This window comes from Chelon labrosus (assembly GCF_963514085.1).
Source record: "Chelon labrosus genome assembly, chromosome: 11".
NCBI lineage: Eukaryota > Metazoa > Chordata > Actinopteri > Mugiliformes > Mugilidae > Chelon > Chelon labrosus.
In genome coordinates this window covers 4172821-4191358 of record NC_140344.1, presented here as the reverse complement: position 1 = coordinate 4191358, position 18538 = coordinate 4172821, and the positions used below count along the sequence as shown (strand labels likewise).

At 40.8% G+C, this 18538-nt stretch overlaps 1 protein-coding gene across 2 annotated transcripts; it reads right to left on the bottom strand.

Moving 5' to 3' along the window:
• Positions 1-961: 961 nt before the first annotated feature.
• On the bottom strand, positions 962-17338 carry LOC311495573 (ceramide kinase-like). 2 transcript variants are annotated; one of them, XM_084555068.1, is made up of 13 exons: positions 17043-17338; positions 11916-12053; positions 10542-10664; positions 10326-10451; positions 10173-10239; positions 9772-9917; positions 8796-8870; positions 7987-8139; positions 7779-7884; positions 7553-7632; positions 6843-7048; positions 6496-6716; positions 962-6393 (listed from the first exon to the last, which is right to left on the bottom strand). In XM_084555068.1, the coding sequence occupies exons 1-13, from the start codon at positions 17176-17178 to the stop codon at positions 6306-6308; spliced, it is 1665 nt and encodes a 554-aa protein (XP_084411194.1). In that variant the 5' UTR covers positions 17179-17338; the 3' UTR covers positions 962-6305. The 2 variants fall into 2 exon arrangements, with proteins under 2 accessions (XP_084411194.1, XP_084411193.1); XM_084555067.1 differs by having other exon boundaries at positions 10326-10664.
• Positions 17339-18538: the final 1200 nt, after the last annotated feature.

The following is an 18538-nucleotide window of genomic DNA, read 5'->3' as shown; positions in this document are numbered from 1 at the left end:
AGGCTATGTGCAGTGGTCAGACTCTCCCATCATCAATACAAGATCTTGGTGAAAAATGAATGCAACACTGGATGGAAATAAATCTGGTGACATTGCAGAAGCTTGTCGAAACAATGCCACAGCGAATGCATGCTGTAATCAAAGCCAGAAGATATATTCAGAAAGTCAGTAAGAGTGCCTTGACCTCTGCCAGTCTCCTGCTCAAGGGAGACAAGGGTCATCTCCTTCACTCCAAGATCAACTAATATCTTTCTGACAAATACCTGTTCGCAGAACTTTGTCTAGTGATTCACATATACGCCGCTCTTTAAAAGCCCTCACAAAAAGCAGTGTTTATGTGTCCATGAGTTGTTTCCCTCTCAAATTTCTCACATGGTTTTCTCTAAATTATATGTTGCTCAAGGTGCAAAGAGCTTAACGTATTCATTGTTGTACAGCAGAAATTTCGAAACCTATTTGTCACTTTTTTTGTTTCCTTCTACCATTAACCATGTTGCAATCCCTCTTCTGTGATAGATTTGTTATTATCTGACTTGATCAGTTTGGTAACACTGAGGTATCGGTACACTGTTGGGTATTTTAATGCAGGTTCACAATCAAGGCGTCGGGCTCAAGACTTTGTCACGTTACTCTTTTCTTGGCCAACTGGTTGTGGCAGTAAACCGCAATCATACATCACCCTGTTCAGTGTTTAGGTCTGGGCAAAAAGTTGTTGTGTCCGCCATTTACCACAGTAACTTACATGAGAACAATGACCTTAAAGTTACAGCTTGGACCTTTTTCTCTGCTTCTGGCAGTGAGAGTGATTATATATAAATTATATATGTGGGAAAAACACAAACTCATGGTAATTCATGAGTGTCCTCATCATCAACTGCTTTCTTTTATAGACTACTTCATCTGAATGACAACTTTCTTCTTTTAGTGACCTTGAGTAGCTCAGCCAAAGCCCAAGGTTCCACTCTATAGAACATCTCTGGTAAGACCTAGAGATCCCAGTTAACAGAACATGAAGCGCCAGATGGTCAGAGAAGTTGACCTTGGAAACAGTTTGGAAAAGTGTAAGTACTTTCAATAAAATAGTTGACAAATGATTGGACAAACCATCTATTACCTAACTTCACCACTCAGATCAGTGGACCGTCACACAGTTAGGTCAGCTGTAGAGGAAAACAAGCCAATGTCTAAGGATCTATGAAAGCTATCAGTGTAGCTAGGTATGTAGTTAGCATCTAAAGACCTTATGCATCATTGTAGTTTTTAAAGACTTGCTTCTCACTATTGTCACCAAACCTAAACACAACCCCTTAGTTTTTCATAGAACAAGCATTGATCAAACCCCTGTGGTTCGGCCTCAAGCACATATCTTGAGGCCAGGCAAGATGGAGTGTGTGTCATTTTGTGATTCTGCGATCTCGCGAGAATCCAGCTGCTTTGCAAGGCAACCTCACAGATGCTTCTCATCCATTTGAGAGGATGTGACAGGAGGAACAGCATACAGCACCAAAATCCAGGTGAGCAAAGCCTGTAGAGACTGAACTGAACTTGGATCATACTTTGGTCTGAGTTTGCGAGGCACATTTAACTGTACTGCAATTTAGTTTTCTGCTGTAATTCAGAATAACAGTGTACTGTACTGTACTGTACTGTACTGTACATCTGAGGACGTTTATCGATAAATGTTCATGTCTGTTCTTTTGAAACATCAACAGCCATTGACCAAGTACTGCTCCAATTCAAATTCAATTCAAATCTATCATGACATGGAGTAGACTGAGGGGCCCGTGGACAATTTCCCAAGACCATTAGCTTAGTAGTGATGGTCTGTTCACTTAGAAACATTCTCCTCACAGTGGCCACAGAAGAAGAACACAGAATAGGTGTTAAAAATGATTTAATTCCTGATAATGCAACAGCTACAGCAGAAGATAGAGGTTACAGCTCAGATTACAGCAAGAGGTCGACTGATTCGCTGGTCACTAGTTTTTACTGTCAGGTTAAACTACCATGTTTGAGACTATACTTCTTCCCTGTAAGCAGGGGAGGCTTCAAATGAACATGCTTGCTCCACAGAGCTGACACATCATTTCTTCAGTAAAATCTGAAGAAAGAATAATCAACTCAAAAACTAAAAGACGAACCAGTAAGTTTGTTGGGACTGACACGCTTCATGATTAATCAGAAAAATAAATACGACTAAATGATGCTACGCATAATAACTAACTGCAGTTTATTCTACATGTTCAACACAGTGTTAGAGATGGTTTGTGAAGAAAATCTGGGTTTTTATATATCAGCAACATTCTTGAAAGCATGATCTCATTCAAACTATCTTGACAGTGTTGACCTTAGAGGAGAGAGAAGAGTTGTAGATTACAAAGTTGAAGAAGCTATTATATTAGATGTGTGTCACTGTTATACTGCATGTGTACTCTGGTAGACTCAAAAAAAAAACCAGGACATTGTAAGAGCTGCTCTCAGCTCTGAAGCTCCCTTTCCTTCATTAACTGAGCATTATTGTCTAGTATAGCTAGCTCATTGGTTACTACAACGCCATGAATCACAAGACCTCATGCTTTTGCCACCAATTTCCAGACACCTTAGGTTGTTCATGTCATCGAGTGGGTGATATTGTAATGTCTTGTCATAATTCCTATATTTACGAATCACTATTAATAGAGATCGGCTGACACAACCCAGTCATCTGCAGTAAAATAAGGCCTGATCACATCTGGATTCGAAACTGGAATGTCGGATGTGATCAGTTCACAATGGGATGAAGGAAATCAGCAAAAATTCCGTGACTACCTCAGCTCTGGTGAACCTTGACTTCCTTATTCCAACTACTAACCTAGCATGTTTGTCTTAGCTTGCCCCCCTCCTAGTTTAAAATAAATGATGACTGAGTGCATAGTAAAGTTTGCTAGGAACAAGGATAGAATGCCACGTACAAAGAAAATCAGACTGAATGGAATTGCATGCCTCCAGTTTGCCAGCTGTGGGCTTGCCAGACAGACTGGTCACTAGCTCATCTAGCTTCAAGCAATACCACTTTCTGGAGGGACTTGTCCTTTTCAGCAGGTACAATTGCAACATTGCTTAGAAGCAAGATTGGCAGCTAGCTAGACAGTTTAGCAAAACTACTCTTTAGTATCTGACCTTACAATGTGGCGCACTACAGCTGGCATACATACATTTTGTGATCACAATTAGCACACCAGTTACAGCGGTAGCATTTACAACATCATTCGTTACCAACTACTTCATGTAATCATGCAAAGGACTATTTGTAGCTTTGACCAGGCAATAAATGTTATGATCATGCTAAAACACTAATACATTTCACTAACGATTAGAGATGGCTAAATGTGAATAGATATTAGTCATCCTCTCCCAATTAAAAATCAACTTCAGTCATCTGTCGTCAGTCGACCTCTGTGTGCACAAGTTAAAGTTTGGTTTGTAGTGTGGGGGTTTTACAGCAGAGTTTGATTGTACATATTGTATACAACTTTATTAGATAAATCAACATAGCTAAGGGGTTTCACAGGTCCGCCTGGTTCCTACAAAAGCTCAATCTGTGAGTCACTGTAATCAACATTTGGGATATTTAAACATCAGAAGTGTACTTCAGAAATGAATGCCAATTTTTCATGGATCAGTTTTGATTTGGGCTGAACGTTTGAACCTGTGAAGACCACGTGGCTTAGCTACAACTGAATCAGACAGACAGACCGACGGCTACATCAGTAAACCCCGGCTGGTATTTGGTCAGATTAAGATCAGGGTAAAGCTGACGGCTGATTGGTTGGTGTCTGGAACACCGGGAGCTGCTACTGGTTCCCTTCTCCATCGGTGTGAGTCCAGCTCGACATTAGCAGAAAGGAAACAGGACTGCTGGTCAAAGAAAAAACAACAGACAAACAAACAGTCCAGTGCTGATGCTCAACCTCCTGTCCAAAGTTAAAATGATTTCCCACAGTGAGTTCACTCTCTGTGGAGAGGGAATAAGACAATAGGAACATATAGAGTATATGTGAATCAAAGAAACAAACAAAAGATCACCAACCATAGGCTTAGTGAATACTCTAAATATTGAGGACCATGGTAAATTAACATTACAGGTGGTGCTGCTACATGTAGATTGCATTTATGAAGAAAATGAAGCCGGTGTGCACAGTGAGCAGCGGCTACAGAGACAGTTAACGTCAGGCTACTGCTCACAGCAGTGCACTGTGATGGTTTTCAAAAATGGAAAAGACTGTGCTGTGGATGTGTTACCTTGAACATGATGGTTAAATATCAACACTGGACTTCACAGAGATGTTTTCTTCAACAATTCCACAATTAATACATCTGTATTTCTCACAGTGAGGCGAATTCATTGAGACACAAACATTTTGTGGGACTAAGACAATAAACAAACACTTCCAGCCAAAAGTTTGTAGACAGCTCAGTCCACATTCCTTGCTAAGGTGGTTCCCAAACATTTTGCCATGCCTTAGGGTTCAAGCCCTCCGTTTGTGGTTGTGATTACTAAACAGAGTGATTTATTTTTTACACTTTTGCAATTGTGATTTTGTAACCATTACATTTTGTGTGCTTTTGCTCTGGGTTGATTTTCCAGCTTTGGTCTTGACTACTTTGCGTTAAAGCAGGTAGAAAAATAGTGGTGTATTGACCTTTTCTTTTTTAGCAACACCATCCTGTGCAATATGCTAGATGCATAGAAAATAGTATTCCCATTGGGTGTGGGGTTACTTGGGTGCCTTGCTAAGATCTCAAATCTTTGGGATGAACGGACTTGTAACAAAATAACAATGATGGAACTTACCAATGCACTTGTGACAGAACGGGACAAAACCCCTGCAGTCAGATGTGGCTATTGTAACAGCAGATTAACTCCCAAAACTTTGGAATAAGCTGTTCAACTATGACAACAGCAATGTTCAGCTGTCCACATACTTTTGGCCTTGGAGTGTATCTCACTGATTAATAACATTGAACAGTGGAATAAAATAAATTAAAAAAGCTTTGTCTGCAAAAATATATTTGTGTTGCCTATAAATCTTATTTGATTCGTGGAAGGTTCAGATGAGTATCTTGAGGTAATATTAACCAGACAGACGAATTCAGAACATCACGTCATACTAACAATAAACTGAAGTCATATTGAAGACATGTATCTGAACATGAAGAGTGTGTTAAAGCAGTAATTCTTCAGGCATTTTTTCTTTGTGTTTTGTCTTTGCTCAGACTGAGTTCATTTGCATATTGAGCAGAAATGGAAGATTCACATTCACTTGTGCGCTGTTCAGCTTACTCAGCCACAACCAGCAAATGAAACACAGCTTTTTTTGGACCAAAATTAAAATTATTATTTTTCATATTTTCATCTTGAATTTCCGGGAATTAAAATATATAAAAATACAATTTCAAAGTCATGATTGAGCTCAGGACTTCCTGGAGACAACTCTAACAGAGCAGTTTGAGAAGCAGAAGGCTCAGAGGAAAAGTCAGTGTCCTGTCAGCGTTATTCTTCCCCATAAATACTGTCCATGTGCAGGGGATTTGCTTTCTACTTGAAAGTGAATCAATCCCAAACCCTCCTGACTCTGGGAATGACTGGCAGGTGTCTGGAGTCCTTCAAACACGTAACAGATAATTCCAAAATAATAATTTAACCTATATACAAAGTGTTTCTAATCTACTAATATGATAAATAACCTCAACATGCTTACAAGGTTGTGGTGGACACTGCTGAAATACAGTCAGAGACAGAACAAAGTCAATACCTCCATGAGACAGAGGCAAGTCTGGCATACCAGAAAAGAAGTAGTGAGATCAAACTCAAGACCGAATCTAGGCATTAATAGTCAACAGTGCAAGATCATTACAAGTCAAAGCCCGTTCAGTTTAGAGTGCAAATATGGATTGTGATACATTTAGAGTAACAAGTGGCCAAGAACAAAAAACCAAACACCCACAACCAAACACCAGAGTCAGCCGGAACAAATCCAATCTAAGAGTGAAGCTTTACTGTCCAGGTCTATATCCTCTTCTGCAACACACTGCTACTTCCCAGTGAATTATTTAAACTGGGAAACTACACAACACTTCCTGTCTATGACAAAATCATTTTGAGCTTTCAGACCCGGAAAGTAAATAATTCACTGCTGAGTCAGCAAATCCCCTTGAGTCACATGGTATAAGACATGATGAGTGTCACATGATGGCAGAGACAGCAGGGACAGAAAGAGGGAAATGTCTCCAGTGTCTGAAAGGGAATAATGGTTGTCATAGGTCTATATTGCACAGGGGTTGGAGAGATCCTCAAACACAGGTGGTTCCTCAATCCCTCGTGCAAACAGCTTGATCAGCTGGCAGTGCACTCTGAGAAACGATGGAAAAGTTGTTTTATTAGAGAAAAGATATAACAAAACTAATATTTTAAGATGAATTCAAACTCAGAAACTCTCTAGAAGGTTGTGGTACCTGACGTCGATGGCTGTGTGGGTCAAGATCTCGCCATCGCAGTTCCAGCTGCTGTAGACGGGTGCACAGCCACAGGCCGGGTGGTCTCGGCAGATCTGGCTGAAGATCTGACGTTTGTTATTCTCCTGCAGGTCCAACTCCAGGTCTGAGTCACTCTGGCAGTGACGTGGCGTGAAGCGGAAACGCCGTACCCGGTGGACTTCAACGAAAGTCAGGTCGAACTGATAGAAGAGAGAATAAGAGAAGGAGACCACACATGACAGTTAAGTCTTTTGTGGACTGTGACACCTCACTATTCTGTGAAATGATCATAAATCAGAATATGTGTTTATAATCTAACATCATACCTGGTCATCTTTGCTGGTGTGTCGGAGGAGGTGTCTGAGGAAGTCGAAGCGGGAACATTTCCGGACTAAGATGAGGTCAGTTGTGCCGTCCGCAAGGTGGGCAGCAGGTGACAGGCCTTTAGGGCTGCGAGGACAAGCACAGCTCATACTGGCAGCGTTTATAGCAAGGAACTTCCCTCGGACAGTCCTCCACTCATCATCTCTCTCTGAAATAAAAGCCACCAGAAATACAAGTTGTGTGAAAGCTCTCAATAGTTTTTCAAATGAAAAATGTTTAATTATTGAATCACATCAATAATAAACCCAGCTGCAATGAGAAACATGGTGACTTGGGAAATCTGATCAAACAGAACTCCTGAAAAGCTACTAAACTGATGTAGCAGGGAGGCTGTTCTGTCAACTGCTGCTTCTGATATGAGGAATAAATTTGGAGAACATTTAAGTGTCGACGGCCAAGAAATGTGTGAACTAAATGAACGAGCATGGATGAAACGTTGTGTCAACTTTTAGAAGGTATTACATGCTAAGTTTTGTTTCTTGTGTACAGGAGTATCCTTTGGAGTGTCTCAGGGCTCTATCCATGGCACACTTTGATATACAAGAGGATACAACATGATGAAACCACACTAGCACTTTATTCCTAGTTCTCGTGTTTGCGCATACATTTCATTAATCTTCTCAGCATGTTTAGAATCTATTTGTTGACTCACCACAATCTGACACTTTATCCAGCTCGTATTTCTCAGCTCTCTCTGAAAGTAGCTGCCCGTTGTGCTGACACACCACACAGCTGGAGATTAACAGAAACACCAGTGTTATCAATTAAGCAGTTATTTAACATCAACAGAATGTTGTTTTGCAGTCACCAGGCAGAAATCAGTCACAAGCTGATAAGGTGCATCTGTAAATTACAAAAATAAAAAATAGATCTCTCACCCAGAGCGACACCTGGCAGCATCTCGTGGTGTTCCTATGATACCTCTAGCTGGCAGGTAGGACACCGTTCCTTCATAGTAATGATGAGTCAGGAACATTTTCAGACCTGCAGTATTAAGCACATCAACACAAATCAAGCTCACACATTCAGATGAATTATCTGAGATTACGCAAGGTCTCACCATCTTAATACATGTTGCATTTCTACCTGATAAATCGTATCTGGCTGGTCCCATCCATCTCTTCCTCTCGCTGTCAGTTAGCACGTCGCCATAGAAACCATATCCCAGCAGGGAGACAGAGTATTTCAAGAACGTGTTGTTGTGGTGAACCGAACACACGTCCATCGGCTGGGAGTCTCCTGAAGGCAAACATGTGCGCGACCCATATTATTATGTGTTAGACTCAAATCTTTGCTTTCAAAGAAACAATTAAAAACTAGAAATGTATTCTAATGCTACACTGAACTAATGACTGATCATGACTGTTCTAATGTTCAGTTTATGTTAAAGCAGCGTTAGAAAGGTGGTAATCCAACTGAAGGATCATTCTGGAAGCTGTAGTTTGTTGTGCTGGACCGAATAAACACAGCTGAATGAACAGCTCTTTAAGAAAGCTAAGATTAGGGGCAGGACTGTGTTTTTTACTAGTGTACCTTAGGTTTCGGCCTGCGAGTATATATGATCTGTATTGAAAACCTAAAATATATATATATATTGAATTGTTGGGCCTATAAAACATTGGACAACAGTAAAAAAACTATATTACAGACTCCCAAGTGACATCCACTAATGTGATTTCCTAAGTGCTACTTAGGAAATCTATTATTCACTGTTACATTAACTATTATTCAATAATCAACATGTAGAGTGATACTGGCAAAACAGTATTTGTATTCTTATAGCTGCCACTGCTAACTATTGCACATGAATCACCCTTGGATTTCAAGTCAGCACATCCTGTATGAAACCCTCTGGAATAGTTACAGTTGATGTATAAGGAGAGCATGTAACTAACCTACTATGATGTGCAGTGCAGAGGTCACGGGGTCATTGGTGCCCACAGTGGCAAAGCAAATACAGTCTGTTGAACCTGAAACAAACACATTATCTGTCAGAAGAAACAATAACCAGAAAAGTACACAATCAGCGACTGCCTAATGTTTAGCAGCGTTAAGTATTTAAGCGAGGTGAGGAGGAGCACGACTGAAAGTACAGACAACATCAAATCTTCACACTCAATTTTGAAGGTGCACATTTTCCAACGCCAACACCTGCAGCGATCACAGCAGTCATTAATTGACCAGGTGTTCTGCTTTGCTTCTGCAGAGGGAAATAATGTCTCCCTGATGACTGTGTGTGTATTTATAGAGCACTTAAGCAGAGCACCAGAAAACACCAAGGACACAAACAAGCAGAACTGAGAAACGAGGTCACTGTTAGTACCTAACTAACACTCCTGTTCTTTGAGTGAATGTCAACTGTCAAAATCATTTCAGCGTTTCACTCTGTTATAACAGAGTGTGTCCGTCTATTTATCCCTAAGCATGCTTTGTTAACGTATGACATTTAGAGGTTTTGGATGCATTTTTCAACACTTTTATACAAGGAAGTGTTCTATTGTATGACGTTCAGTTAATATTAATAAATCTTTCTATGCCCGTTTCCTTCATTTATAGCACCATTACACTCTGATAAACTAAAAAAAATGAGAAGTGTGATTTATAGCAAAGTTTGTCCTGAAGAAAACGCAAGGACAGTTAAACTAAGCAACTTAGTGCCTAACTCTAGGCTCCAGAGTTTGACTTCAGATTTCATAGCAATGCAGCTGAAGCTACAGGCTATGTAACTTCACCACACAATACCTTTAGCCTTCTCAAGGACCTCTACAACCCTCTGTGCAACTTAATAGATAATTTCAAAGATATCTTTAACTGGCTCAAGGACTTGACCTCTACACATTCTTTCAAGAATGGTGCGTATGTGTTTGTTACCTGCAGGAATGATTCCGATGCGGAGCGAGCAGGCAGACAGCGTTTCATCTGGACAGTTTAGATCCACGCCGCTATCAATCTGTGTCCTCCAGATTAGCCCATGGATGATCTCACTGAACATGCCGTCCCCTCCGACACACACCACACTGAGCCGGTCAAAGTCAGAAATATGAGCTCATGTAAACTGAGTGACTAATCAGAAATGTATCATCAAATATGTAAATCACAAGGCAATCATAAGCAGTCTGGCAGATGTGCTCAGCGCGGTGCTTTTATTTTGGTACAACCTATCTAGTTCTCTTGGACTTCAGTGTATTTACAGTATGATATACCTGATTTGCATTTGTTTTGTGAAGGAGCTTCTGTCGGGAATGAACAAAAAAAACAAAAAAAAACCTCACCCATCAAACCTCTTGAGCTCTGCCTGCGTCCTCAGGTGATCCCTGGCATGATTTGCATACTCCGTCACTATGACAACATACAATACATACAGGGACAGTGGGTTTTAGATGCACAGGAAGTTGAAGAACAGATGTAAGTGATGAAGGCCTTACCAATAACGTGTGTGGAGATGCCTGCCTGGGCAAACAAGGGGGCGACCTTCTGCTCGTAGATGCGTTTGCCTTGCCGCTTCCCACCGTACGGGTTGATGTAGACCAGTAGGTGTTTGGGTCTGCTGGCTGTCAACACAAACAACAACAACCACATCACAGACAGTTTCTGGCAACTTTTGTGTGTGTTATTCAGTAATAGCTGGTGTAACGTCTTACTGATAGTAGAGAGCTGGTCTCTGATGCTGCTGACCCAACGTTGACACAGTGCCTCGTCTGAACATGTGAAGGTGACCTCAGCACAACGCCAGCGGTGCTGCCGACACCTATCCACGTACATTACTGAAACAAACAGATGTCAGAACTTGTCATTTGATAATTTACCATTTATTGTTTCACACGGTAACATATCTCCAGATTGTGAATGATTCTGACGTGCTGCTTCACATGAAAACATTCTGCCTGTGCAATAATGAATGATTTAATTGTGAAAAACTTGAGAAAGTGCAAATTCTTACATTTGAGAATGACTGATTCTTCATAAAGGTTGAAAGGGTTACAAAGTCCCCTCAAAGAGTTGTCTTTCAATTGTACAAACTCTTAGCTAGTGAAGAACTAGAGAAATGCAGATGTATTCTAGCTAGGAGGTCAGTCCAACGTCACCCTGCCACTGTTTTATTGTGGTGGAAAGTTAGTCTGAGTTGCTCTGTTGGGAACTGATAGTTGGTCATACACATTATCTGTGGCGCAGATATTGTTTACAACAAAATGGCTCAGATTGGTTGTAGGACTATTCAGTTGCATGCAGAGATGTTTTTCTCTGTATAAGGAAACACAGCCCATAATGAAATCCCAAAGTTGTGTAACCAGTTTCAGTCTGACTACACCAGGGTAGATATAAGATGCATATATCAACAAAGTGGACATACAGCTGTGTTTCAAGTATGATAACTGGATTTGCACAAATGTTTCTAGGTGTGGTTACAGTGCTTTCTAGTTGCCTTTTTGATTTGGGGAAATTAGCCAAGGACAAACACTTTAGCACATGCTAAATGTCAAGCGCTAGTCAGCCTGCAAATCAGTAACTTCTACACTTGTAATGATTAGAAGCAACTAACCTTTGGTAATATGAATCTGCTGAACATGGACCCAAACCTCTGAATGTATATGAAGATAGAGGTGATCACCACTTACTCTCAAGTGGACACGGGCACTTAAACTGGTGAAGTTTTGGCTTCACTTCATGTCGTCTTTCTTCATGTACACAGTCTGTTATTCAGATTGTGATCAGCCAGAAATGAGTTGTTTGGGTTTACAGGAATCTGACCTGATTCCATGTGCGAAAATAGTAGTCCAAACTTATAATAATAAACTAAGGCAAGTACTAAAGTGTAAATCACACGATTTCCCAGTCACATTGTCACCAGCTGTTCCCTTACTGATTAGATAGATTCATAGACAGAAGAAGGCAAACTCAACAAGTGCAGACATGATCAGATTGCATGGGGAAATCTGATTCCATTCTTTCCAACCTGCATTCTCAAATGTTGACCTGCACACTGAGTTGCTGTCCACATCACTCTACGTTTGTACCTGTAAAAGACTGCCCGCAGTCCTTTCCTTCTCTTTCTTTGATTTTTTTCCAGCTGCCATCGTCTCCAGGTCTGCTGCCGTTCTCCTCTTCCTCTCTGACGGAGATGATCTCTGACACTGACACGCTGTGGCACACACCTGATGATAAAACACAGTTTGTTAGCTTCTCCAGTAGAGGCCTCTCTGATTTTAAACACCTGAAGGCACCATCAGACAACCTTTCACTTTCACTTTCCAGAATGAGGTCACTGTGAAGAGAAATAAACCCGCATATTCACTGTGATGCAGTGGTTTCACGGTATTTAAATAAATGAAGTGAAACCAGCAGCTGACACATACGTGTATCATCAAATGGTAATATGATTCTAGAGTGACAGTGACGTCCAAGAGATCTCATCACTTTTGCTTGAGAGTTGATCTCAGGTTCATATCTATCTCATACATTGACAGGTATGTGCACGTACACGTTACATAATTTTAACCCTGGGGACGGGGAGGGAACTATGGCACAGAGATCAGCTTTCAAGAGTAAAATCATGCTGCCGTTCTCACATGGACGACCATGGAGAACTGAGAAACATGAGACGTAATGGGCCATCACCGAGTATCATCACTTTTCTGCTATTCTGTTCCTGAAAGCAACACAGTAACTGAACAGAAGGAATCATTTGTAGCGCTAACAGCGGTATTTTGTCATTCACAAATCTAAATTAATTCAAGTTAATGTACAGCCATATCTCCTGTGACTATGGTGCCTCCGCTGTGACAAAACAAACATTTCTTTTTTTTCTCTTGGTTACTGACTGACTGTTTTGTTTCATGACTGATTATTAGGTTGATTATCCAACCAATAGTCCAAAGCTAAGATATATTCAATTTACATTAATATTGAGGTAAAGAAAAGTGCCAATGCCATATTCTAACATACCATTACGAACCATTAAGACCGATTTTCAAGAAGCAGGAAAGGGTTACAAAGTCACCTCAAAGAGTTTAGACATTCGTTAGTCTAAACTCAATCAGTTTATAAAATCAGATCAGTTTTCAAAAAACCATCTTTGGAGCAGCATATACATTTATGAATCTATCATTTAGGCATGGCATGACGTCCATGGCAGAACACCACAGAGGAAGCCAGTGTTTCCAAAAACATCAATTTGAATTTGTCAGAGAGCTATCTGTATACTTAACAACAACACTGGGAAAATGTTTTGTTAACTGATGAAGCCAAACTGAATCGTTTCATAAGATACACAGCACTACACATGTGAAAAGAGCACAGCAAACCAAAATGAAAACATCAAACCAAACTGGAAACACAGAGGAGGCAGCGTCATGACTGCTTTGCTGCTTATGGGCCTGTGTAATGATGAGTATGTTCAGTAAAGACACAAACAATTACAACTGTTTGTGTGTTTTTCGCTGAAGCACGTTGTCTTACCTCTATACGTGTGAAGAGCAGATCACATTTTATGATAAATAAAATGCGGAAAACCGGGTCAACCCAAGGCGTTTCCATACTACATATTTGATAATATACATCTCACTTTTAGAAGGAAGGAGAGCAACAGAATTTTCCAAAATGGCAATGACATTTTCAACACTGTTCCTTCAAAGAAGTTTTAATAAAGCAGTTTTTCTTAAGAGCTACAAGCTGAGCAAACTACAGCAGGTCAGCAGATTGACTACATCTATTTACACCAAACAGATCCAACACTGGACCAGGCGCTACAGGGACGACAGCATGTTTCTGCTAGATCTGATGTTGATGGACACAGCATCAAAATGGGTACTTTTTAATCCTCTGAACAAATGCCATTTATTCCAAAATGTGATCTTTAACATTACAAAATCTTTACTCAAATTGGGACTGATTCATGAGATCAGATATGTTTGGAGTAGTTTGGCAGTTTAGATTCTTGGTGAAAACTAATTAGCTTTATTTTGGAAAAAAACTGCCAGTGGAAATAGAGAGCACAGCAGCGTGTCCATAATTCAGCCATCAGACAAAGAAACATGTCCTAACAGCAGCACCACAATCACTAAACCTCCATTTGGCAGGTGGAGGTGGCCCACTAGACTGTGGGGACTAAATCTCATACCTGAGTCTGACTGACGAGTGAATGAAGGAACACAAAACCCTGCAGGAAAACCACACAGTTACTTAACACCCAACCATCTATAAAGGTCCCAATTCCAACACAATGTTGACTGGGGTAGCAACAAGTGATTATATCTGACTATTTTTTGTTTTGCATATAAAGAGTAAAATGCTTCCTATGCCCCCACCAACTGCCAGCTGTGACAATGACAGTATAGTTATATATTTCCAATTTGAGAACACCAACATGCCGTTAAAGCAGAGTTATTTGACATTCAACGTCAGGAGGTCAGACATTAAAGATTCACACAATCTTACAAGATACAACACAAACACTGCTGTCTTGTTTCAGGTTTAGACATCCAGCTGGGACAGTGACTTTGATGAGGCAGAAGGGAGTGTTAACGTGCTGACAACAAATGCAGTTATTTTAGGTCTCTGGGTCTCCTGCATCACTGTTCTGGATCGTGTTCACACAGACTGTGAATCAGCTGTGCTGCAGATGATAGGCCTGTGGACACAATGAGTCAGTGGTGTAAATAAGGTCATATTCTGAGGCTGCAGTGGGTCAGTAGGTCACAGAAAACCCTGAGGTTGCCTCAACCTTGCTGGCACTTTGAATATTAAATGAGTCGGTTTGCAACACAGCTGATTCCGAGTGATTACTGAAGACACACCTACAGACTGATGAACTGTTCCATCACCAGACCTGCAACTGTGAAATAAACTCACTTGCTGTCAAAGTTAAAGCAACACTAAAGAGTTTTTAGTACCTTAAAATAATGTTTCAAAAATAGTTTCAGTGATTTATCACCTCAAAACCGGGTGAAAGCCAATTCTGTATTCGCTTTGCGGCCCTCTATTGGCTGTAACCGCACTATGTAACTTTGCTTCGTCGGGTAGCGTTTTTGTAGTTCTAAAAAGACTACAAATTTGACCTGCTTTACGGCAACGCGGCTACAAAAGCCGGTAGGTTGAGGCTCAAATCAGTGAGAGAGTGAATCAGATCAGCGAGAGAACACTCAGCAGGTGTGTGGAAGATACCAGCTAGATAGTTTTTAAATTTTCACCATGACAGAGCCTGCAAAGAAAAGGAGGAGTGTAGTGTCCGATGAGGCGAAGAAAAGAAAACGAGAGCATGATAAAGAAAGAGCTAAAACGAGAGTGAATATCGGACCGGCTCATACTCGTTGGCGAGAGCTGAAGGAGGCAACAAAATGCAAGACGGATGGTGACTTGGCTTTGCTGCTGCTGGACTTGTAAGTAATACCGGTAATCTTTTTTTTTAAACAGTGTGCATCGGTGTACAATACATTGTCAATTATTTTATCAGCTCATCTTAGCTAAGGTGTTAGCTATTGTGCTAATATATATGTAACTATCGCTATGGCTCATGTTAGCTAAACCTAGCTAAGGTGTTCGCCGTTGTATGTAACTATCGCTATGCTCATGTTAGCTAAACCTAGCTAAGGTGTTCGCCGTTGTATGTAACTATCGCTATGCTCATGTTAGCTAAACCTAGCTAAGGTGTTCCAAAGCCGGTTCTGCATAAACAAATAACGTGCTTGCGACAGTAGGATGCAGTAGGCATACTTATTTACGACGGAAGTAATGGACAATTCCACTTCCAACCAGTAGGGGGACCGAAGAGGAAAACTTCTTTAGTGCTGCTTTAAGTCATGTATCTGCACACTGAATGAGAAATCTAAGAAATCTTTGCACTCTTAATTTGTCACAAACTAGTTGATCCAAATAGGGAATATCCTTCAACAAACGATGACACACTGATCTACATAAATCAGGGTTTTAAAATGCTGATATTCTGGACCTTCAGCAGCAAGACACTGGCACGGAGTCAGTGAGTTAACTGTGGGCTAGTCTGATTTAGTCTTTTCCTTATCTTAGTAAATATTTGGGCTAATTAGTATATTTCAAAGTGAGCCGAATTCCCTCCCAGCGGTTGCTTTTGACAACTATCACTGGATTATGGTTCTTCTGCAAATTCTGCTGTAGGGAGTTGCTGTTTCTTCCTGCTCTCTAAGCCTATTTATGGATGTATACTCAGATATAATGATTTCATTGTAAAGTATTAGTCAGACTGAATCTTCATCGGTGTGTAACATGTATTTGTGTTATGATCTGTCAAGGTTTTGACTCCAAGAAGAACTGTGTCTCTCTCTGTGTCTTATGTCTCTCTGTTGAACTAGGCTGTGACGATAGCTCATTAACTGGTTGCTGATCGATCACAGTATAATGTTGTGTGCATTAACACATAACAGTTTATCATTACAACTGAAATACACTTATTTTATTTCTTTATCTTTTGCTGTGATTGTTGGAACCAATGAGCTGAAACATGCTGATAAGCTACAGCCACTTTGAGGGGTACCAATATTATACTGGGTTACTTTACATCACAGAGGAAAAACCAAAGCAAACTATTGGATAGTGATGGTAGTACAGGCACAGACAGCTGATTGCGCAGCTCAATAACAGCTCTGTGCAGCTCATTGTCTTTCAAAGCTCTTCATCTAGTGGTTATGGTGAAGCAACAGCATTTAAAGAGCCAGAAATTTCCCGAAGGAGTCGGTAGCGCTAAGTAGATGTTGGACTTTCATGCTCCAGATGGCCACCAAATCAATGGAAATAAGTAGTAAAATCAACAAATGCACCAAAGATATTTAGTTTAGTCCCTCAAACACATATTTGTCTATGTATCCAGAATACTGTAGAGAATATATGAGCTTTGGTTTGTATTGTTCCTCCCCCCTGCCTGCTGCAGCCTCAGTGTGACCTCCACATATTATGAATTATGTAACCGGGTATATCATGTCTCATTTATTTGTACATTGCAGGATGCGTCGTGTTTTGTTCCGTGTGTTAACTGTTAGTTATCTACAGGTCCATCTATGTCTCCGTCCCCGCAACATGTCCCCTCTGCCTTCCTTTGTTTATCACACGCGGTGTGTTAAACACCATTAAATGTACACAGACACGGGCAGACAGACGTATTATCCGGCTCTTACTGGGTCTGAACGGGTGGTACACCGGGCTGGAGACCCGTCTCTTCCAGGTGAGCAGGGACCGGCTCAGGCTCACATCGTACGCAGCGTTTCTGACTCGGAGCTCGGACAGCAGCAGCAGCCTGCCGGGCCTCTCCATCTGGCTCCGTCCGTCCTGCTCCGACCTTCAGCCGGCTGAGGAGGCAGCAGCGGTGTAAGTGCGGTTACCTCTGTCCGGGCATGCTTCCGGAGGTTACAAACCCCGAAAATAAACACTCATTAAAGCGAAACTGTGTCGGCAAATATTTGGCCATGTAGCGGATTTCAGCTCGGGGTTTTTTTTTTTTTTTTCCTGACAGATAGCGGTTTTCCACTGGATGTAGGAGGTGCTTGTGCTGCATTCAAGTGCTTGCAGAAAATCCGTACTAAATTTCGTACCTGAGCTTTTGCCTTGGTATACTTTTGGCCGAGAGTGTCACGGCAAAATGCGGCAACTTTATCATCAGTAGATTAATTAGCAAGAAAATTGTCAGCACGAAATTTACTGAGGATTTTCTGATGAACATCTGTCGCTGAAACATAAATGATTCTTTCTAATCATTCGATCTACAACTACATAAACACCATCACCAGGTAATGACATTATTAAGTTGTATATGCTCACATTTTCTCAAACATCACATAGACAAATACACTGAAATAATTAAATATCATGTAAACTGTCAATGTCTATTCCTTCGCTTAGTGAGGAATTATACACCATACTCACAAAGACAACTTTAAACAGATCCTTGAAAGCATCAGAAATCCGTGGCGTCTAACGTCATCACGTCTTCTTACGGAATCTGTGATGAAGGAGGAACGCAGCTCAACAAAGAGTTTGCTAAGCCCCAAGGATATGCTTAGCAGGACATGTTTTTGGCTTGTTCCTCTTTTTGTATCTCACACCTTCTAATTAAAGGCTCAATGGAATTTCCTAGCTCTGAATCATTGTTTGTATCTGTTTATTTCAGCTCTGACATATTTCCTCAGAAGTTTCTCCCACAATGAATAATAGAATAATGTGCAATTTTCACTTGAGTAGCAATACAATCATTCCATATCGAATTTATATAAAAAAAAAAAAAAAATGTACACACAGTATAGAACTTTCCATGTGCACAGGACATAATGAAATAAAATCGATTTGTCTGATCATCTACCTGCTTCTCAGCAGAGGAGGGTTGTGTGATGTGTGGTTGAAGGTGAGTAAGGGGGATGTGAGTGGAGATAGTTTGGTCAGCTGTTCACCATCATCTATGAATGCTATATGTCTCTTCTTCTTTGTTTCTCTGTGTATTTGCGTGAAGTGTTAAAGGCAGCAGCTGGGTTCTGTTTATAGCTCTGACCAGCTGTAACTCACCGGTCCGCTGGAGAAAGTTTTGGGAGGAATATGGCAACACATGTAAAACACAGAGTAGTCTGACACATTATAGCCGACTTGGGCTTTGGTATAATCTGACTCAGTGTTCGAATTATAC